This window comes from Eulemur rufifrons, chromosome 7, assembly GCF_041146395.1.
Source record: "Eulemur rufifrons isolate Redbay chromosome 7, OSU_ERuf_1, whole genome shotgun sequence".
Taxonomy (NCBI): Eukaryota; Metazoa; Chordata; class Mammalia; order Primates; family Lemuridae; genus Eulemur; species Eulemur rufifrons.
In genome coordinates, this window is record NC_090989.1 from 64,852,501 (window position 1) to 64,876,599 (window position 24,099).

The following is a 24,099-nucleotide window of genomic DNA, read 5'->3' on the forward strand; positions in this document are numbered from 1 at the left end:
AAAACTCACACAACATTCTGAATAGGCCTATATTAAAGAAATTGACCAATAATAACCTTCCAAAACAAAAAACAATGGGTTCACTGGTGAATCCTATTCAACATTTAAGGAAGAAATTATATTAATTCTCCACAATCTCCTACAGAAGACAGAAGCAGAGGAGATACTTCCTAACTCATTATATAAAGGCCAGCATCAGACTAATATCAAAAGAGAGACATTACAAGAAAACTACAGACCTCTCTTACGAACACAGGTGCAGAATCCTCAACAAAATATTAGCAAATAAAACCCAACAATGCATAAAAAGAATTATACACAATGATCAAGTGGAATTTATTCCAGGTGTACAAGACTGGTTCAACAGTTAAAAGTCAGTTAACATAATCCATCATATCAACAGGCTAAAGAAGAAAAATCACATATAATATCAATAGATACAGAAAAAGCATATGACAAAATCCAACACCTATTCATGATAAAAACTCTCAGTAAACCAGGACTAAGTGCAAATTCCTCAACTTGATAAAGAATATCTACAAAAAGCCTACAGCTAACACCATACTTAAATGGTACGAAACTAGCTTTCCTGCTAAGATTAGGAGCAACACAAGGATATCCCCATCACCACTCCTTTTCAACACTGTACAGCAATCCCTAATGTAATAAGATGAGAAAAGGAAATAAAAAGTATACTGTTGAGAACACAATAAATAAAACTTTTTTCTCAGATGACCTAACTATCCATATAGGAAATTTTAAAAGTATCAACAAAAAAACTCCCGGAACTAATAAGCAACGATAGCAAGGTTGCATGATATAAGGTTAATACACACAATTCAATTTCCTATATGCCGAGAAGGAACAAGTGGAATTTGAAATTAAAAACAGTATCATTTACATCAGCACTCCAAAAAATGGAATACTCAGGTATGAATCTAACAAAATATACACAAGAGCTCTGTAAGGAAAACTACAAAATTCTGATGAAAGAAATCAAAGAACGAAATAATTGGAGAGGTATTAAAACATATATACAAAAAAGAAGAAAATCTCAATGGGAGAACATGGGGCTGGAACTGTACATACACATATAAAAAAATAAATCTAGACACAAACCTTACACCCTTCACAAAAATTAACCCAAAATGGATCACAGACCTAAATGTAAAATGCAAAACTAAAAAAACTGGAAGCTAACATAGGGGAAGCTCTAGATGACTTTGGGATGACAATGACATTTCAGATATGACAACAAAGGCATGATCCATGAAAAAACTGATATGCTGGACTTCATTAAAATTAAAAATGTCTGCTCTGTGAAAAATACTATCAAGAGAATGGAAAAAAAAAAAAAAAGCCAAAGACTGGGAGAAAATATTTGCAAAATATCTGATAAGAAGCTGGTATCCAAAATATACAAAGAAATCAAAATTTAATAAGAAAACAAACAACACAGTTAAAAATGAGCCAAAGACCTAATAGACACCTCATCAAAGAAGATATATAGATGGCAAACAAGCATAGGATGAGATACTCCACATTATATGCCATCAGGGAAATGCAAACTGAACGAGATATCACTCTGCGCCTACCAAAATAGCCAAAATCCAGAATGACTGATAAAACCAACTGTTGTCAAGGCTGTGGAGCAACAGGATCTCTCATTGATTATTAGTGGGAAGGCAAACTTTGGAAAACAGTTTGGTGGTTTGTTAATAAAATTAAACACACTCTTACTATAAGATCCAGCAATCATACTCCTTGGTATTTACCCAAAGGAACTGAAAATGTTTATCTCTACAAAAACCTGCCCACAGATGTATACAGCAGCTCTATCCGTAACTGCCAAAACTTGGAAGCAATCAAGAAGCCCTTCAGTAGATAAATGGATAAACTATGGTACATCTAGACAATGGATTCTTATTCAGCATTAAAAAGAAATGAGCTATCAAACCATGAGAAGACATGGAGGAAACTTGAATCCTTATTACTAAGTGAAAGAGGTCAATCTGAAAAAACATATACATGTATACTGTATGATTCTAATTATATGACATTCTGGAACAGGCAAATTTTATGGAGACAGTAAAAAGATCAGTGGTGGCTGGGGGGTGAGGAGGAAGAAAGGATGAATAGGTGGAGCAGAGAAGATTTTTAGGGCAGGGAAACTACTCTGTGTGACATTATAATGGTGGATACATGTCATTTCACATTTGTTCAAACCCACAGAACAGGACTTTTTTGGCACCAGGGACCAGTTTCATGGAAGACAATTTTTTCACAGACCTGGGCAGGGATGGCAAGCTGTGCAGCGCAGTCCCTAACAGGCCACAGACCAGTATGGGCATTGGGGACCGCAGCCATAGCATGTACAACACCTGGCATGAACTCAAATATAAACTGTGGACTTTAAGTGATAATGATGTGTCAATGTAGGTTCATTAATTATAACAAATGTACCATTCCATAAGCATGTTGACAATGGGGGGGGCTGTGTATATGTGGGGGGAAGAGGGTATATGGGAAATCTCTATACCAACGGCTCAATTTTGAGGTGAACCAAAAACTGCTTAAAAAATAAATTCTAATAAAAAAAAGAGTGAAATTTTTTTTCAAACATACAAAACCTGAATGAATTCATCACCAACAGACTGGCTCTGTAAGAAAATGTTAAAGGATGTTCTTCAAACAGAAGAAAAATGATACCAGATGAAATATAGATCTACAAAAAAGAATGAAGACCACTAGACATGACAAAAGTGGTAAAATATTTTAAAAACTTTCCTCATTAAAAAAAGTCTTCAAAAGATAGTTGACCACTTGACATCCAAAAGGATAACTATAATAAAAAAGACAGATAATAACAAGCAATGGCAAAAATGCGGAGAAACTGAAACCCTCATATATTGCTAATAGGAATGTAAAATGGTACAGCCTTTGTAGAAAACAGGTTCTCAGTTCCTCTAAATATTATAGGCAGAGTAACCATATGACCCAGCAAGTCTACTCTTAGTATATTTCTCTTGGGTATAAACCCAAGAGAAATAAAAATGTACATCTACACTAAAACCTGTACACAAATATTCATAGCAGCATTATTCAAAATAGGAAAAAAGTAAAAACAATTCAAATGTCCATCAACTGAATGAATGAACAAAAAGAGGTATATGTGCACAATGGAATATTTGGTAGGAAAAGGGAATAAGTACTGACACATGTTACAATATGGATGAATCTTGAAAACATTCTGCTAAGGGAAGGAAGCCAATCACAAAAGGCCACATATATTATCATTTCATTTATATGAAATGTCCAGAATAGGCAAATCTATAGAGACAGAAAGTAGATGAGGGTTGGGGGTTGTTAAGGGAGGAGCAGAGGGAATGGAGAGTGGCTGTTAATAGGCATCAGGGGATTTTTTTAGTGGTGATCAAAATGTTCAAAAATTGGTTGTGGTGATAGTTGTATAATTGTGAATATACTAAAAACCACTGAACTGTACACTTTAAATGGGTGAATTGTACAGTATGTGAATTATATCTTAATGAAGCTGTTTTAAAGAGATAATGGACAATTTAAAGTAAAAGTAATATCAATGGGGGTTTAATAACACATACTAGGCCGGGCGCGGTGGCTCACGCCTGTAATCCTAGCACTCTGGGAGGCCGAGGCAGGTGGATCGCTCGAGGTCAGGAGTTCGAGACCAGCCTGAGCAAGAGAGAGACCCCGTCTCTACTAAAAATAGAAAGAAATTATATGGACAACTAAAAATCTATATAGAAAAAATTAGCCGGGCATAGTGGCGCATGCCTGTAGTCCCAGCTACTCGGGAGGCTGAGGCAGTAGGATCACTTGAGCCCAGGAGTTTGAGGTTGCTGTGAGCTAAGCTGACGCCACGGCACTCACTCTAGCCTGGGCAACAAAGTGAGACTCTGTCTCAACAACAACAAAAAAAAATAACACATACTTAGAAGTAAAAACCATGAAACATGATGTGGTATAATATTAGTTGAAAGTATACTGTAATAAGTTAAAGATACATAGGATAAGCCCTGAAGCAAGCACTAAAAAATATACATATACCTAACAAATTATGCTGCCAGTAAGAAACACAATTCACATGTAAAGACACAGATATGTTAAAAGTAAAAAAGTGGGAAAAGATACACCATGCCAATGCTAATTAACAGAAAGTGGGAGTAACTGTAATATCAGGCAAGTTGATTTCAAAGAAATATTATCAGAAATAAAGAAGGTAATTTCTTACTGATCAAGGGATCAATCAAGAAGACATAAGAATACTAAATATTTACATACCCATTTAACTAGGAACAGAAGAGAACTTCCTTAACCTCACAAAAGGAATATAGGCATGCATCACTCAACAACACAGTCTGAGAAATGCATCATTGGGCAATTTCATCACTGTGTGAACATAATATATTATATTTACACAAACCTATATGGAATGGCCTACCACACAACTAGGCTATGAAGTACAGCCTATTGGTTCTAGGCTACAAACTTGAACTGCATGTGACTGTACTGAATACTTAGGCAATTTTAATACAATGATAAAAATTTGAATATCTAAACATAGAAAAGATATAATAAAAATACAGTATCATAATCTTATGGGACCACCGTCAAGCAGTGCATGGCTGTATATGAAAAACCTGTAACATCACAAATAATTAAAGACCCATTACTTTTTGCCTAAGGTCAGAAATAAAACAGGTAGGTCTGCTTTCATTATTTTTATCCAGCGTTGCACTGCAGCAGAGCAATCAGGCAAGTTAAGAAGGCATCCAGATCACAAAGGAGCAAGGTAAAATTGTTTTTACCTGTAGGTGACATGATTACCTATGTAGAAAATCCAATGGAATTTATAAAAAAGTGACTAGAATAAGTGAGTTCAGCAAGCTTTACGAGATCAACATACAAAAATAAACTATGCTTCTATATATTAACAATGAACTGAAAAATGAAATTCAGAGGATATCATGTATAATAGCAACAAAGTAATACTTAGGGAAAAATCTGACAAAAGATGTGCAAGATCTTATATACCAAAACTATTCATATAAACTGCTGAGAGAATTTAAAGGACCTAAATAAATGGAGAAAGAGACTGCTCCTAGGTCAGAGGACTCAATATTGTTAAGATAACAATTCTCCAAATTAATTTATAGATTCAACACAATCTCAATCAAATTATCAGCAGGCTTTGATGTACAAATTGGACAGGTGATTCTAAAGTTCATGTAAAAATGCAAAGGACCTACAATAGCCAAAACAATTTTGAAAAAGAAAAAGCTGGATGGCTAATACTACCTGACTTGAAACTTATTATAAAGTTACAGTTATCAAGACAGTGTGATGGCTGGACAGTGGCTCACACCTGTAATCCTAGCATTCTGGGAGTTCAAGGCAGGAGGATGGCTTGAGGTCAGGAGTTGGGGAGCAGCCTGAACAAGATCAAGACCCTGTCTCTACTAAACATAGAAAAAAATTGCCAGGCATGGTGGTGCGCACCTGTAGTCCCAGCCACTCGGGAGGCTGAGGCAGGAGGATCACTTGAGCCCGAGTTTGAGGTTGCTGTGATCTAGGCTGATGCCACAGCACTCTAGCCCAGGTGACAGAGGAACACTCTGTCTCCAAAAAACAAAAGATAGTGTGATATTAAAGATAGATAAATATAACAATAGAACAAAGTAGTAGAGGTCCAGAAACAGATTCATACAGATATGGTTAACTGTAAATGTTTCCAAGGCAATTTAATGGGGGAAAATAATCTTTATGATAAATGGCACCTGAACTGGATAGTCATCTGCAAAAAATGATCCCTTAACATATACCTCACATAATAAATAAAAATTAAATGTAAATGGATTACCCTAGCTAAAACAAGACAACTTCTTAAAAAAAAGAGAGAAAATCTTAGTGACCTTGGATTTGGCAAAGATTCTTTGTTATGATACACAAAAGCACAATCCATGAAAGAAAAAAACTGATACACAGAACTCCAAAATCAAAAACATCTGCTCTCAAAAAACACTTCTGTAAATGAAAAGGCAAGCCACTGAATAGAAGAAAATATTGCAAAACATATATCCCGCAAAGGACTTGTATCTAGAAGATAAATGACTCAGTAAAAAAATGAGGAAAATGTTAACAGACTTCACTAAAGTAGATATACAGCAAATAAGCACCTTAAGATGTCCATGGGTGATCTACCCTACAGCATGGTGACTATAGTTAATAACAACGTATAAGTCAAAATTGCTAAAAGAGTGGATTTTAAATGCTGTCACAACAAAGAAATGGTAAGTATGTGAGGTAATAGATACATCAATTAGCCTGATTTGAGCTTTACATGTATTAAAACATCACACAGTACCCCATAAATAGATACAATTATTTGTCAATTCAAAATAAAATTTTTAAACAAGAAAAGATGCTCACATCTTCATTTCTTAGGTAAATGCAAATTAAAACCATCAGATACAATTATTTGTCAATTCAAAATAAAATTTTTGAAACAAGAAAAGATGCTCACATCTTAATTTCTTAGGTAAATACAAATTAAAGCCATCACGGAATGTTGCTACATACCCCTTACATAGCTAAAATGAAAAAGAATGAGCATATCAAATGTTGACAAGGATGTGGAGCAACTGAAACTCTCATATACTGCCAGTGGGAAGGTAACATAACACAACCCATTTTGGCAAACAGTTGACAGCTTAAGTAAACACCAACTATACAATCCAGCCATATCACTTCTAGATATTTAACCAAAAGAAAAGGAAATATAACTCCTTACAAAGAGTTCTCCATTAGTGTTCATAATTTTATTTTTCATCACCAAAAACTGGAAATAACCCAAGTCTCCATCAAATGAATGAATAAACCAACTGTTTATCCACATAATAGAATACTACTCAATAATAAAATGGAATGAACTATCAGTATCAACACATTATCGTATAACAGAATTGTCCAGATCTTATTCATAAAAGAATTAAAATATATATTTACACTCTTTCTTACCCAAGTCAATAAAATTTTCATGCCAATTATACATTAATCATCATAATAATCTACCTTATATAATGAGGTATGCAGATTTTAAAAAGTAGAATCAGGTGTTACCATCCCCTTAATCTCAGAAATATCACCCACAATGATGAGAGGGACAAGAAACAAAAACACTCATGTTCACAGAAATTAGAAGACACGTGTAACTCCTAACCATATCTACAGCAATGGAAAGCAGAGTGAGAAATGATATATGAGTTAGAGTGGAGGAAGATCAAGCCTAAGAGGCTATGGAGGGACACGCTGTTGAAAAGCAAGCCTACACAACCATACAGAGCCCTGGCTCAGGGTGGGGGTGTCTGTGTGTGTGTGTGTGTGTGTGTGTGTATGTATGTATGTATGAGGCATAACAGATGGCTGCAGTAAGGAAGTAGACTAAAAGCAAGGATATGGTTTGAAAAAGAAAAAAGAAAAAATTAAGAAAACCAGCTTCACAAGTCTAACATTTGACTTACAGGATGTGAGATGGGAAGGAGCTTCTCAATGAATAAACACAGGAAAATTCTCAAGAATGTAGTCTCTAGACTGAAAGTGCCCTCCTTTAGCCTACCACAATGAATAAATAATTTAAAAGTACCAAGATACATCAATATAAAATTTTAGAACTAGGGATAAACATCCTAAAAGCTTTCAAAAAGGAAAAAAAAAGCCAGGCGTGGTGGCTCACACCTGCAATCCCAGCACTTTGGGAGGCCAAGGCGGGAAGATCACTTGAGGCCAGAAGTTCAAGACCAGCCTAGATGACATAGCTAGACCTCATCTCTTTAACAAAGGCAGGGGGAGGGGATAAATAAGGTTACAAAGAACCTGAAGTAGCATATGGAAGCCACAATATAGGAAAACAATAATTTCAAAATTCTGAGAGAAATAATTTCCAGTATATACTTCTATCCCAGACTATCAATCAAGTACAAATTTAGAATAATGGCATTCTCAGCCACTCAGCCATGCAAGGTTTCAAAAGATGTGTCTCCCACATGCCCTTTTTCAGAAAGCTAATAAAGGATGGGCTTTTGCAAAAAGCAGGAGTAAATCTAAAAACAGGAAAACACAGGATTAGGGAGTGGAGGATCATTACCAAAAAAAGATGAGAAATTCCTAGCAAAGGATGTCCCAGGCTACAGCTACACAGCAAGCTCACAAGAAAAGCAATACTAATTGGAGCAAGAGGACAAAAAAAAGTAGTGTGGAGATCTCCAGAGGGAAAAAAATGGAACTGATAAATTATCTGAGTTTAACAAATAGAAAAATCAGACAAAAAAAAAAAAAATTTTAAAGAGCCGTAGGAGGAACTGAGAAGATAGCCAGAAATTTGAAGAAAGCCAAGCAGATAAAAAGTGAAGACAATTAACTCCAGAAAAAATAAAGTACAAGAAAGGAAAGAAATGTAACCATAGTATACTACTCCGCTCAACAATGAATAATGCTTACATACCAAAATGTAACTATACTAGGAGGATGGATGTAAGGAAAAGAGTAGTAGAACTCAAATCTTCACTTACCAGAACAGAACATCAATAGATATTTTAAATTGATAAACAAAAATATATGGTGATTAATACACATATTACTTAGAAATACAGCAGTATCAACCACACTGAATGTTGAAGAAAGTTAAAAGTGGTTTACTTGAGAATAAAACCAGGAAAACTGCTGGTTTAGTTTCAAATATTTTATCACTATTTAACTTTTCTCACTTTGTGCATGTATTACTCATATAAAGATAGCTTTTTAAAAAGAAAAAACAACTGCCAACACACTCATGATTTGTACACTATCTCATTTATAGACTACAGGTTGCCTGGACTTGTCAGCCAAGTTAACTGATGGGAAATGTTAGCTATCCACAAGTTTATAAATTTGGTCACTCCAGAAGGTATTTCTTAAGACTAACAATATCAAGCAGGCTTTCATTCCCCATAACTATCATTTTTACAAACTTTTTAGCAAGACTAGGTTACCTACTCACATTGAGTTAGGAAAAGTCTACTTAATTCGAAATATTTTAACAGTAAAGTGTTCATCTTCCTGTACATGAAAAATTACAAGTACTAGCTCATTCAGAATGACATCAACTAGTTTACTGTTTTGCCAAAAATAAACTTCAGTTTGGTCTGTCACTGCCAGTTGGACAGTGGTCATTCCTACAGTGCTGCCTAAATAACAGATATTAAATGCTAGTCTACTAAAAGAATGGCCCCAAAGGTGCAGGTATCTTTTATGTATTTGGCAGCAACAACTCCTATACTACCCTCAAATCTAGCTGCACAGCTGGCATAAGCCAGTGACTTTTCCAGATAGATGACAAAGCAATTGTGGAAAGATAAACAGTACCTAAATGAATCTGTATTTTCCTAATGTTTACTATTTTACAAATTAGGCATAAAACAAGTACAATTGTGATATTAGGAAGCCTGATTAGTTTTATCATTCTCCCCACACAAGATGACACACGTGACAAAATTAAGATTTTTTTAAATAGAGTAATATTCCAGAAGCTTATTAAAGCCCTAGCACAATTTCAGATCTCATACAATTAAGATGGTAAAATTCCAACTACAAATGTCATATATGTGGGACTATATTTGCCACTTCAAATACTGAGGCTACAAAGCATTTGACTTCAGGTAGGTACCTAAACATGAAAAATTTATTTTTTATATAAATTTTACAATGAAGTTGACTATACAAAATCAGCAGTCACGAAGAAGAAACAGAATAAAATGAACACCGCGTTAAAGACAGAATGCCACTGCTACATCTTCAAATGGCTTTATGCCAAATATAATTCCCAGACTGGTAGTTATATTCAGACCTATACATGGATTTATATCCATATATGCATGTTTTCACTTTTACATAGGGAATACAAATATGTAACAATGAGTGAGAAGGGCTGTTGTGATTTCTGAGAATAAAAGAAAAGGAAATTTACTGCAGAAATAGAAGCCAATATAAAAACTCATCCAAAGAAAAGGATCCATTTCCAGTAAGACATAGAAATGAATAAAGAGACAAGAAACCATGAGAAACTCATCCTTTTATGATTAAGTGGTCGCTTTCAAAGATGATAAAGCAGAATGTCAAGAACTCATAATTTAATTTGCTGTACTCAATTTAAAGTCTACTACAATATTATAAACTATCCTTGCCAATAATAATGATGATAAAGATAAAGTGACTCAAACATCTACAGCCCTAACAAATAAAATACTGGGGCTGTAATGCACTCTTGGATTTCACCTAACCAGATTACCTGGAGTAGTGATTCACAAAGTAAGAATGTGTGTTGAGAATGTCTCACTGTAACTGCAAAATATTTACGATTACCTGCTTGTCAGTTATGAAGGGTTTTGACTCATTCATTTGGCTTCACGAAATTTTTTAATGTGATAGTCAAATGTTCCTTCAGGCTCAAAAGTCTCTCCTTAGCACAAAAAAAAAAGCCACCTAAGCCTTGTGTCTTTAAATTTCTTTGCCAAAAGTGATGAACCATTTGTCCTCGGCATTTTTAAAGGAAAGTAAAGTGAGAGTAAGTCTCAAATGCTCCTATAGATGTTCTCAGGTTAAAAATGATTTAAAAAAAAAAAAAAAAATCAATGTCCTAAGTGTCTTTATGAATAACACAGAGGTATTCAGGAATGAAAAGACACTTTCTTTGAAATTTTGCTTTAAAATGTTAAATAATAAAGAAAGACAAACATTAACAAATGTGGCAAATTGTTGACAATTATTGAATCCAAAGGATGAGTTTATGAGGTTCATTATTCTTTATTTTTGTATATGTTTATAAATTTCCAAATTTAAGTGTACAATGAACAGCAATGTTTTGCTGATCATTTGGGAATTAACAAACGTAAAAAATCTTAAGGAAGAAAGTTGCAACTTAAGAAAAATAAAATACACTAAAAAAAAAGGCCAAAATATTAAACAGTGGTTATATTGCGAAAATGGCAACCTAAAAGATTTCCCCATTCTTATATTTCACTTTTCAGTACTCCGTTCTGCCTCACTTCCAAAAAGTGCTGATTTTATAGTGGGGGGGGGGAATACACACACACACACACACACAAAACATTGTTAAAAATAAAAGATGATTTCAGGCTTAAAATGGAAAATTAAGTTCTTTAAAAGAAATAAATGGAAGTGAAGGACTTACCTGCTCTTCTCTTTTCTGCTTGCGTAACTGCAGCCCTTCTTCCTCCCTCCTTCTACGCATCTCATCAGGATTCAGAGATTTGTTTTTGTAACTTTTTAGGCGAAAGTTCTCTTTTCCTGGGGTGGTCATGATTTCTGCAAGAATAAAAGAGGGGAAAGAAGAGATGAGTTTACTGTAAAAAGCTCTGTTATTCTAGGAGCTTATTAGCCTTTAAAACATATACATGCCCAGTCTCACCCCAAAGGGATACCAGAAATGGTTACTTTATTTTTAATAGTTTTATTAGTGTGTGCAATTCAACAATTTTTAGTACATCCACAGCTTATGCAACCATCACCACAGTGAGTTTTAGGACATCTTCATCATCTCAAAAAGAAATCCTGTATTATTTACCTATCATCCCTATTCTGGACATTTCTATGAACAGAATCTTATAATATGCAATCTTTTGTGACTGGTTTCTTTCACTAAGCATATTGTTTTCAAGGTTCATCAATGCTGTAGCACATACCAGTATTTCATTGCTTTTTAGAGCTGAATAATATTCCATTGTATGTACATAGTCCAATTTATTTATCAATTCACCAGCCGATGGACATTTGGGCTGTTTCCACCTTTCAGCTATTATGAATAATGCTTCCACAAACATCTGTGATCAAGTATTTGTGTAGACATGTTTTCATTTCTCTTAGGTCTATACCTAGGAGTGGAATTGCTGGGTCATGTGGTAACATTATGTTTAGTCACTTGAGGAATTGCCCAACTGTTTTTCCAAAGTGGCTGCACCATTTTATTTTCCATCAGCAGCATATGATGGTTGTAATTTCTCCAACATTTTGCTATTACAACTTTTTGATTCAAATCATCCTAGTGGATGTGAAGTGGTATCTCACTGAGGTTATGATTTGTAATCCCCTAATGACTGAGACAGAACATTTTCTCACATATTTATTTGGTAACTATATCTTCCATTAAAACAGTTTATTCAAATCCTTTGCTCATTTTAAAATTGGGTTATTTGTCCTTTTATTATAGAGATGTAAAATTTCTTTATACATTCTAGATAAAATCCCTTATCAGATGTGCTTTGCAAATAAATGTTCTATAGGCTGTCTTTTCACTTTCTTGATGGTATCCTTTGAAGCTTACAAAAGTTTAATTTTGATGAAGTTCAAATTAATCTGTTTTTTCTTTTCTTGTTCATGCTGGTGTCATATCCAAGAATCCTTAATCCTATATTTCCTTCCAAGAGTTTAATATGGTTTTACCTCTTACATTAAGGTCTGTGATTCATTTTGAGTTAATTTTTGTACATGACATGAGGTAAGAGACCAACTTCATTCTTTTGCATGTGGCTATCAAGCTGTCTTAACACTATTTTTTGAAAAGATTCCTCCTTCACTGAATGATCTTGGCACCTGCTATAGACAATGTGTCTCTCCCAAAATTCACGTGCTAAATCCCAAGTACCAATGTAAATGTGTCTGAAGGCAAAACTTTTGGGAGCTGATTAGGTCATGGTGGTAGGGTCCTCATGAATGGGATTAGAGCCCTTATAAAAGAAACTCCATAGAGCTCACCTGCCCCTTTGGCTATGTAAACACACAGTGAAAAGACAGCTGTCTATGAACCAGGAAGGAGGCTCTCACCAGACTCTGAATCTGCCAGTCTCTTGACTTTGAACTTCCAGCATCCAGAACTGTGAGAAATAAATTTCTGTTGTTTATAAGCCACTCAGTCTACAGTGTATTATAGCAGCCCAAACAACTACAACAGCATCCTTGTTGATAATCAGTTGAGCATTTGTATATGGTTTAATTTCTTGACTCTCAGTTTGATTCCATTAACCTATATGGGTATCCCTGTGCCAATTCCACAGTCTTGATTACCATTGCTTTGTTTCTGAAATCAGTGTGTGAGTCTTCTAAATTTTTTTGGTTTTTTTTTTTTTTTTCAAGATTATTTTAGCTATTATGGATCCCTTGCAATTCCTTATGAATCTTATGATCAGTCTGTCAATTTCTACAAAGAAGTCGGCTGGGATTCTGATAGGGATTATGTTGAACATGAGTAGCAGTTTGGGGAGTACTCCCACCTTAACAAGGTCAAATCTTTCAATTCTTTAAGATGCGATGTTTTTCTATTTAGATCTTAATTTCTTTCTACAATGCTTTGTAATTTTCGGAGTGTAAGTTTTATACTTCTTTTGTTAAATTTATTCCTAAGTATTTTATTTTTATGCCATTGTAATGGAATTGTTTTAATTTCATTTTCAGATTATTGATCACAAATCTAGAGAAATTCAATTGATTTTTGTGTATTGATCTTATATCTTACAATCTTGCTAAACTTACTAGTACAGGTACTTTTCTAGTTGATATATATCAAGTCATCTGCAAAAAGAGATAGCTTTATTACTTCCTTTCAATCTTGATGCCTTTTATTTCTTTTTCTTGCCTAACTTCCCTTACTAGAGCCTCAAATACAATGTTGAATGAAAGTAGAGAGAGCAGACATTCTTGTCTTATTCCAGATCTTGGAAAGCAACCAGTCTTTTACGATTAAATATATTACCTTTGGATTTTTCATGGATGTCCTTTATCATGTTGAGAAGTACCCTCCTATTCCTAGTTGTTGAGTGTTTTATCATCAAATGGTGCTGAATTTAGTCAAATGCTTTTTCTGTGTCTATTTATATGACAATAATACTTTTTTGAGACAGGGTCTCACCTCTTTGCTCAGGCTACACTGCAGCGACTATTCACAGCCACAGTCATTGGGCACTACAGCCTCGAACTCCTGGGGTTAAGGATCCTCCTGCCTCAGTCTCCTGAATAGCTGCTCCTGGCTTGATTTTTGTTTTTTATTTTACTAACGTATTACATTAATTGGTTTTTGGACTTTAAGCCACTCCTGTATTCCTGGGATGAATCTCACTTGGTCATGGATGTATAAATCTTTTTACACACAGTTGAATTCAGTTTGCCAGTTTAGTATTCTGTTAAGAATTTTCATGTTCATATTTATAAGAGATATTGACCTATAGTTTTCTTGTGATGTCTTTGGCTTTGGTATCAGAGTAATATTGGCTTCATAAAATGCATTGGGCAGTATTTCCTCCATTTTTTGGAAGACTTTGTGAAGAATTAGTATTAATATTAATTCTTTAAATGTTTGGTAGAATTCAGCAGTGAAGCCATATGTGCCTAGGCTTTTCTCTGTGGGTAGTTTTGTGACTACTAATTCAATGCCTTCGCGTGTTATAGGTCTATTCAGATTGCTCATTCCTTATTGAATCAGTTTTTAACACTTTCTAAAGTGTTCTAAACATTTCAAAAAATTTTTTTGAAAATCCAAAAGGAAAGAATGTTTACACAAAAATTAACTATTTACTTGCTGCTTTTTTTTATCAAAACGTCATAAGAAGCAAGTTCAAAAATGAAGCCTGGCCTTAAAGCCCTGTGTTCAAATTTGCTTCTTAGCATAATGACATAGGGAAGACACTAGACTTCTGTGAGTCTTCGTTTCCTCATCTGCACAATGGAGATAATGATACCTCATGAAGTGAAGAACAGCAACATGTAAAAGCATACTTCCCACCGTCTAGTCCTTACATAGCTCACACTTGATATCTGTGGAATGAAGAAATGGCTATAAATGACTCTAAGTATTCAAAAAAAAATCTCTTCTGACTAAGGTGATCAGGGATGGCTTCATAGAGAAGATGATGTTTCAGCTAGATTGTGAAGGATAGACAGGATTTCAAAAGTTGAAGTTGAAACACAAAAACTCACAAAACAGAGAGAGGAGTACAAAATAAAGGCACAGAAGTCAGCAAGTGTGACTGATGAGGAATAGCAGTAAGTCCCATTTTATTAGAGCAGTCTTCCTTCAAAAGCAGTAGGTAGAAATTGGAAGAACAAGAAATGCCAGCAACTCTTGGTTTTCTTTTGTTTTTCTTTTCTTTTCTTTCTTTCTTTTTTTTTTTTTTTTTGTTAAACTGTGGTATACAAGAACTCACAAATGCTTTCAACACTCAAACTAACAATTTCTATCATCCATTCAGTGCACTTGCACCTTTAAAATGCAGTTGACCCTTGAACATGGGTTTGAACTACATGGGTCCACTTACACATGGATCAAAAATATGGTATTCACATTATTTGTGGATTGCAAAACCTGCGTATACAAAGGTCCAATTTTCTGCATACACAAGGTTCCACAGCACTGACTGCAGGACTTGAATATGTATCATACAGAGTCTTTTTTCTTAAATTTCTGAGCCCTGTTTCTATTATCCCTTCCTATAGCATTGTGGTTGATACATTCCTTAAGTATGTAAGAATCATTGTGAAATATGTAGTAGTGGGTATGTATTTAGTTTATTTATTGTGTTTTATAGATCTGGTCCTGTTTCTTACTTTTTTACTCAACATTGTCTTGGGAAGCTTTCTGTTTTGTTTTACATGCATTTAGTTGTGTCTAATGTAGAATTCCATAATGTGCATCTACCACAGTTTACTTTTCATTCCCTAATAACTGATACCTGAATTTCTGCCATCACAAATACCCTGCGGTAAATATACTCTTATTTGCACATTCTTATGGACTCATATGAGAAGTTCTCTGGGATCTATATCCAAGATTGTGATTCCCAGGGCACAGCATGGGAGAATTAGTTTATATTGCCTACTGAATGCAGGGAAGTGGTTGTTTGCCCACATCTTTGCCTGTACTTGGTTTTATCTTTCTATTTTTTCTCAGTCGGATGAATATAAAGTTGTATCTTTGTTTCAATTTACATTCTCTGATTAGTAATTAATTTGAGCATCTCTCAGGTCCATTCAAATTTTCCTTTTAAATAACTATATATTTTGTCTTTTGTCTATCTTTCCTTTGGATTTCCTGTCTTTCTGGTTTGCAGAAGTTTCCTTGTAGAGGTTAGATTTGAATAGTTTGTTGACAGCAGACTTAGAAAATATCTACTCTAAGTCTGCCATCTTTCTTTTAATTTTGTCTTTTTGTTAATGGTATCTTTCACTGAACAGATATTGAAAATTTGGGCCGGGCGCGGTGGCTCACGCCTGTAATCCTAGCACTCTGGGAGGCCGAGGCGGGCGGATCGCTCAAGGTCAGGAGTTCGAGACCAGCCTGAGCAAGAGCGAGACCCCGTCTCTACTAAAAATAGAAAGAAATTATGTGGACAACTAAAAATATATATATAGAAAAATTAGCCGGGCATAGTGGCGCATGCCTGTAGTCCCAGCTACTCGGGAGGCTGAGGCAGGAGGATCGCTTGAGCCCAGGAGTTTGAGGTTGCTGTGAGCTAGGCTGACGCCACGGCACTCACTCTAGCCTGGGCAACAAAGTGAGACTCTGTCTCAAAAAAAAAAAAAAAAGAAAATTTGATGCATTGTTTGATAATCTCTTCCTCATCAACTTTTTGTTCTTTTTGGAATTTGTATTATTTGAGTATTGGAACTCTTATATTATTTTAATTTTCTTTCTTTCCCCTTCTATTTCCTATCCCTTAGTCTTTTTGTTCTGTTTCTTGAGAGATTTTCTTACTGATGTCTTCTATACCTTCTGTTGAATTTTTAATTTCTATTCGTATTTTAAATTTCTTGGAGCTCATTCTTATGTTATAGCATCTTTATATTGATTCATAGATGTTATAATCCTGAGGATATTAATGATAGGTTTTTTTTTTTTTTTTAGACAGAGTCTCACTCTATTGCCTGGGCCAGCGTGCTGTGGTGTCAACCTAGCTCACAGCAACCTCAAACTCCTGGGCTCAAGCAATCCTACTGCCTCAGCCTCCCAAGTAGCTGGGACTACAGGCATGTGCCACCATGCCCGGCTAATTTTTTCTATGTATGTTTAGTTGTCTAGCTATTTCTTTCCCTTTTTTTTCCCCCTAGTAGTGACGGGGTCTCGCTCTTGTTCAGGCTGGTCTCAAACTCCTGAGGTCAATGATCCGCCCGCTTTGGCCTCCCTGAGTGCTAGGATTACAGGCGTGAACCATTTGCGCCCAGGCTATATTTTTTTATTTTTTGTTTTGCTTTCATTGCTGTTTTCTCCAAGTTCCCTTATTTCCATTGCTGTCTTTCTGAAGAGAGGCTTTTACCATGTCTGGTCATCTTGTGATTGCCCATTCATATTTAAGAGTGAAGTGCCAAAACCTGAATCGGAAGCCTATATGGTGGCTTATTGAAGGGTGGAGTAGCTAGTTGGCCATTTTGGGAGTCGTAAGTCTTTTCTATTGGGCTGGTCAGTTTGCCTGAGGAAAGCCTCCAGTCTCTTGCCAGGGAAGTATACATGTGGTTGCCATATTTTGAGAACTCATTTTAGAAAATGAGCTGGGGTTTTTACTGTTAATTGTGTTCATATAATCCTGTTTTCAATATGGCACTTCACTCATACTCTCCCCTGCACTGGTGCACCCATTTTAGAGTCTCTAGTTCAGTTTCTTCAGAGTAATCCTCTCAACATCTGAAGGAACTGGGGAAGGATGTTCCCTGGCTAGGAAGAATGGGGAAGGAAATTTGGGTGTGTGACTGCTGTTTTGTAGAGTTTCAATTAACCTAGTTTTTAGCCCCACTCCTCACTCTACCTTAAGAGTATTACCTGTGAGATCTCCTGTCTGTCAAGCCTCCTGCTTATGAGCAAGGTAAATCAGCTTTCTTACTGACTTATCCCTTTGCAGATGTTTAGGCTTCGGCATTTTCCATGTTGCTAGTAAAACAGCATTTGACCATTTGTTTTACAGCTTCTAAAAAAGTTTTGACATCATCTGTGATTCTCTCCTTATCTGCTCTTTGTGGTTCATTTCTTTTAAAAAATATATTTCTTATAATTTTAGTATTCTACCATGTCCACCATTTTATTTCTTTATATAAACTCTTTACTTTCTGTTCTTTCCACAGCCTTTGAATGACCACTGTGTGCCTAGTATTGAAGATTAAACTTCTGGCTTTGAATTATTAATACCATTTGGAAGAAAAAGTACATCCTATATATATATATATATATATATATACTAATTCTTAATTTGAAATCTCTTTAGTGTACATACAACAGATAAATTACAGGGCTTATTAAATTCAGTAATGAATATGAATTGAATAGGAGCAATTTTTTGCAATTAAAAAATTGCAAAATTTTTTAAATTTTTTCCACCATGAAGGAAAATTTTATGTCATCTTTTGGAAAGATACGTCTTTAAAAAAAATAACTAGCCCAAAGCAAAACCCATTAAACTATTAGGTAGGGGACAATTTTTCTCCTTCATAAAGATCAGAACTTCTAATGAAATAACAGCATGTTGAGCTGAAAAAATTCCAGCCAAAAGTACAGAAATTCAATAATTCAGATAGGTTGGGAAGTTTCATTGTGGTAAATATATGCTTTCAGCTTTAAACCGTGAAAGTTTTGAAAGTTGTTCTTATTGTATAATATATTGCTTATTGTAGAAAATTTGGAAGATAATTTCCACATAAAACTTTTGTATTCTGATTTCTTAAACTATGAAATACTTTTTAAAAGTATAAAAAATAATGTAAGCTGGGTTTTACTTGCAAAGATTTTTTTATATGTTGGTGTTCTGTTTTTCTCATTTGTCAGTGTACTGTGATCATTTCCTATAATCAAGCCCTCATTTTATAACTTTTAGGTTGTTAAAAGTTTTCATTAGAATAATCACACTGCAATCAACATTCTTATACATACTACTGGTTTTATTTCCTTTGCGTACATTCCAAAAGTGGAATTATTGATAAATACACACCCCCACTACATATTTCACAATGAGTATGATATACTCAAGGAAGGTATCAACCACAATGCTACAGGAAGGGGTAACAGAAACAGGGCTCAGAAATTTAAGGAAAAGGATCCTGTAGGATGTGATGAGTGTCAAGAACTGAGAGGCTTATCACCTTAGGCCGGGCGAGGTGTCTCACACCTGTAATCCTAGCACTCTGGGAGGCTGAGGCAGGTGGATCGTTTGAGCTCAGGAGTTCAAGACCAGCCTGAGCAAGAGCGAGACCCTGTCTCTACAAAAAAAATTAGAAAGAAATTATCTGGACAACTAAAAATACATATAGAAAAAATTAGCCAGGCATGGTGGCTCATGCCTGTAGTCCCAGCTACTCACGAGGCTGAGGCAGGAGGATCACTTGAGCCCAGAAGTTTGAGGTTGCTGTGAGCCAGGCTGACGCCACGGCATTCACTGTAGCCTGGGCAACAAAACGAGACTCTGTCTCAAAAAAAAAAAGAACTGAGAAGCATAATTCTAATGTCCAAATAATAAATTGCCCAAAACTAAAGGACAAGAACTCCCAGCTTATAAGGGTCCACCGAATGTCCTTAAATGAAAAAAAGACCCATACCTAGGCATATCATCATGGAATTTCAAGGGTTAAAAACATTCTAAAAGCTTCTAGAGATTGGGAGTCAGAAGGGGAAGACCGCATACAAATGAAGAGTCAGACTGGCTAAGAGTCAGACTGGCTTTGGACTTTCAACAGCAACAATGGAAGGAAAACAAAGAACTTTTGAACAAAAATTATTTTCAGCCTAGAATTTTATGCCCAGCCAAATTATTGATAAAATGTGAACACAGAATAAAGATTTTTTTTCAGTCATGAAAGATCTCAAAACGTTTTTACTTCCCATGTACCCTTTTCTCAGGAAACCAGGAGAGGATACACCACTCCAAGCAAATGTGTAAACCAAGAAAAAAAATATGGGACAGGAAACAGAGGATCCAGTACAGGAGAAGAGCAAAGAATTTTAAGGATGATGTAAAGAGAAGTCCCAGGCTAACAGCTGTGAAATAGGCCTAAAAAGTAATCAGAACAGATTGCATTAAGAGAGACGAGGGTTCCAGGATAGCTGTCTCAAGAAATTATGCAAAATAAAATAAAATAAAAATAAAAAATAATAATAAAAAAATAGGCCGGGCGCGGTGGCTCACGCCTGTAATCCTAGCACTCTGGGAGGCCGAGGTGGGAGGACTGTTTGAGCTCAGGAGTTCAAGACCAGCCTGAGCAAGAGCGAGACCCCACCTCTACTAAAAATAGAAATTATATGGACAGCTAAAAATATATATAGAAAAAATTAGCTGGGCATGGTGGCGCATGCCTGTAGTCCCAGCTACTCAGGAGGCTGAGGCAGGAGGATCGCTTGAGCCCAGGAGTTTGAGGTTTCTGTGAGCTAGGCTGACACCATGGCACTCTAGCCTGGGCAACAGAGCGAGACTCTGACTCAAAAAAAATAAATAAATAAAATAAAATAAATAAAAAAATAAATAAAATTGCAGTAACTCCTGGAAAAACAAAAATTGAGAGGAAATGGTATCACAGTACTCTACATGGCTCATCTGTGAATATTTACATAGTTATAATATTGTAAACACTGAATATTGACTTAATAAACACCTGTGATAACTATATTTGGAGGATGGGAGAGGCAGTGTATGTACATGTGGTAGGTGAGGTAGACATGTATGGAACACTAAGGAATATCTTACATAGAGGAAAGTCAATAATGTCTAAAATTGCTATATCAAGAATAGTAATAAAAGTAAGTTACTATATTCATAAATATGAATGCAAACATAAGAGGAAACAGTTAAGAGAAAGAAAATGGTAGCCTCTAAAGTACAGAGGCTGGGACGGGGACAGCTGCTTCTTAGATATTCTAATTTAAAAAATATATTTTCTTAAAGCTTCTAAAATATGGAACTTCAACAATCTTTCAGCTGTTAGTATATTAGATCTTCAGTAGTATTTCATGATGTTAAACAAACTACATCTAGTTTGTTCTTCCAAAGAGACTGAATTGCTAATAAAATCAAGCTTTAATGATTTATGTGAACACCGCACAAACAGCCCTATATTTAAATCCCAGCTCTACTACTTACTCTATGAAGTAGGGCAAGTTACCCAATCACCCTGTACATGTAACCACATCCTCAAAGTGGTTTTGCCAGAACAATTAAGTGAAAGCACCTGATGTAGAGCTTGACCCATCAACAGATATTAGTTCTTTCTGCAGGTCGTTCTATTCCCTAGCTACAAACCCCCATTCTGACCCCAAGCTGCCTTGCTGATCACGAAGTACACAGACTTCTGGACAACTCAGCACATCTCCCCCCTCATGCTGGAAAATCAATCACAGTGAGTAAGCAGACTTATCTTTGCATACGAAGGGCAGCATTAATTCTTGTTATGTGAAGGAGATTATCCCCATTATCCATATCCTGGATTAGCGCCTGCTCTCAAGAACTGTCCCAATTAGTCTACAACACTAGAACAGAACCATTTTTTCACATAGATCTGTTCTGTTGGGTTCCAACATCTATAAAAAACAATCAAAAAGGTTGTACATTCCATCAGTCTTCATCCCTGCTTTTTCAATGCACAACCTCAGAATTTTCTAAGCCCCACGCTGGCCTCCAGTTGGCCTGCCATCTCCTGCTTACTGCAGCAATAAATAGAAGAAAGAAATCAGCCCAAATCAGCTAATTGAATTGTTTACCATTTCCAATGTTTTCTTCAGTATGGCTAAATTCATAACACTCTGCAAAGTACAAACATATCTTACAACAAAACAGAGTAATAGGGGGATTATCTTTATCACTAGGTCAGTCATCTTTACTTGCATGGCCAAAGGTCTTAACTGATTTCGTACACAGTATTCATACATACTTCTAAAAACAATCTGGCAAACTTAAAAAGCACAGGTATCATAAATCATTGAGACTATTTTGTCATTCATCCAACAAACCCTGTGTTAAAACACTGGAGATGAATAAGATACAATTCTGCTCTCAAATGTAAGGGAAAATGACAAAATAATTGAGAGCAACAGAGAACAAAGAAAATAATCCAGCAAACAACTGAGAGCAATTCCAGACTATATGGTATAAAATAATTCTATAGGATAGTTGAGACTAAGGACAATTACAAAATTCGAACAAACTTCTGAGCCTCTTGACAGTCAAAGTATAAAGAGAAACAGGATGGCTTACAAAACAAAGAGGACCCAATAAAAACCAATCATTTGTTTAAAAACAAAAGAAGAAAAAAAAGTAAAGAAAGGAAAGAAAAAGCCCAGCACTGTGATTTTAAGGAGAATTTGTCTCTAAGGTCTGTATTGTACAGGGATCAATAAACAAATTAGAAACAGTGTCTTGGATGGCAACGAAGAAAAGATTTTTTTCATGGCCTCCTTTGGTATGTATCAATTCTAGATAAAAGTCAAGATGCGTAATCTTAAATCATAGCTCTGTGAAGAAACTTCTACAAGGACCATCTATAAAGTAACATAATGCAAGTATACTGATTTCAGGTGGTAAGTTCATCATTTAGTCTCTTCCAGGGTTCTATAAACGTATGTTTTGTTTCCCTACAGGACTGGACGCTCCTCAAGGCTTATGTTGTCTGTTTCCATTTGAACTTCCTTTGCTATTTAGTAGAGTGCTTTAGTTTCCACTCAATTGTAATAACTGATAAAATGTCACAGAATCAATATCTGTATTATTTATTGGTCTTCCCTGATACACTATAAATTCCATGACTACAAGGACAGTGTGTCTTGATCATGACTACATTCCCTGTATCAGGCACAGGATTTCTCCACAAGTATTCACTGAATTAATGGATTAAATAAAGAAAACAGAACCAGTTAGTATGAAAAGAGAGAAATAATTCTTAAAATGTCAGTGACTTTGGGTTCTAAGGTTGGTTCCAACAAGAACTGGACAACCTTAAGTAAGTTACTTAACTTCTCTGACCTTCAGTGCTTTCATCTGTAAAAATAGAAAAATTAACATCGACTTCAAAATTACCGTAAGCATTAAATGTTTAAATATATACAAAGCATTTAGCACAATACCTGGAAAGGAGCTCAATAAGTGTTAATTCCTTTACTTTCTCTCACGTCCTCCCTAAAATCTCACATGCCCATAAAACAATGCCTTTCAAGAATAAATTATTTCAATAAAAATAAAATAGAACCCATTCTCACTTTCATTTGAAAAATTAAATTTTCATCTCTTCAATCTTTAAAATGGAGGCGGGAATAACTGTGGATTTCCAAAAATAATTACAAATGCAAGAAAAAGTTAAGAAAAGTCAAGAATAAGCCTTGAAGCAACAAGAGGGAGGAAAATCACCTACTCATCTACTGCTAATAGAGGTCTTGAAGGAACCATTTATTCAAGGGAAAAAAGGATGAAAAAGTTAGTAATATTACTTAATAGTTTGTTTTAGAAAAAACTGCTTCGCAGAGCCAGGCATGGTGGCCCACGCCTATAGTCCTAGCTACTCTGGAGGCTAAAGCAGGAGGATCGCTTGAGCCCAGGAGTGCGCGTCCAGGCTGGGCAATATAGCGAGACCCGGTCTCTTAAAAAAAAAAAAAATTTCGTAATCATTTATTCTGAACTTAAACTTTAAAATTCAAATATTTTGAAACCTTTCATTTAAAAGTGGAACACGAAGCACTTTCATTTAACCCTTAGCATTCCTTCATGACGACTTCCCTGACTCCAGTCATCCTTCAGTTTTCTCCTCCTATTTTGAGCTTAATCTAATACTTCACTGTTTCCCTCGCATTACCACTTACACGCGCTCTGTGCAGACCAAGTTCCGTCATTCCTATAATTACCACACCCCCGTCAGCCGCTTCAGGCCCATGTTGTTATGACATCTGTAAACTGCAGCCGTCTCCACCCTCCGCTCCCCCTACCTCCCTCCAAATCACCGGCTCCTGCCGGGGCTGTAACTTGTGAATTCCCAAGACAGTCTCTTCCTGCCTCGGTTAGAATTTTT

The 24,099-nt window shown here is 35.6% G+C and overlaps 1 protein-coding gene across 1 annotated transcript in view; it reads right to left on the minus strand.

Annotated features, from left to right (window-relative positions):
• KPNA1 (karyopherin subunit alpha 1) overlaps positions 1 to 24,099 on the minus strand; it is a 62,988-nt gene that overhangs the window by 38,294 nt on the left and 595 nt on the right. Inside the window, exon 2 of the mRNA XM_069475106.1 lies at positions 11,264 to 11,397. Coding sequence (XP_069331207.1) covers positions 11,264 to 11,392 — 129 coding nt within the window. The 5' untranslated portion in view covers positions 11,393 to 11,397. The remainder of the gene's footprint in view (positions 1 to 11,263; positions 11,398 to 24,099) is intronic.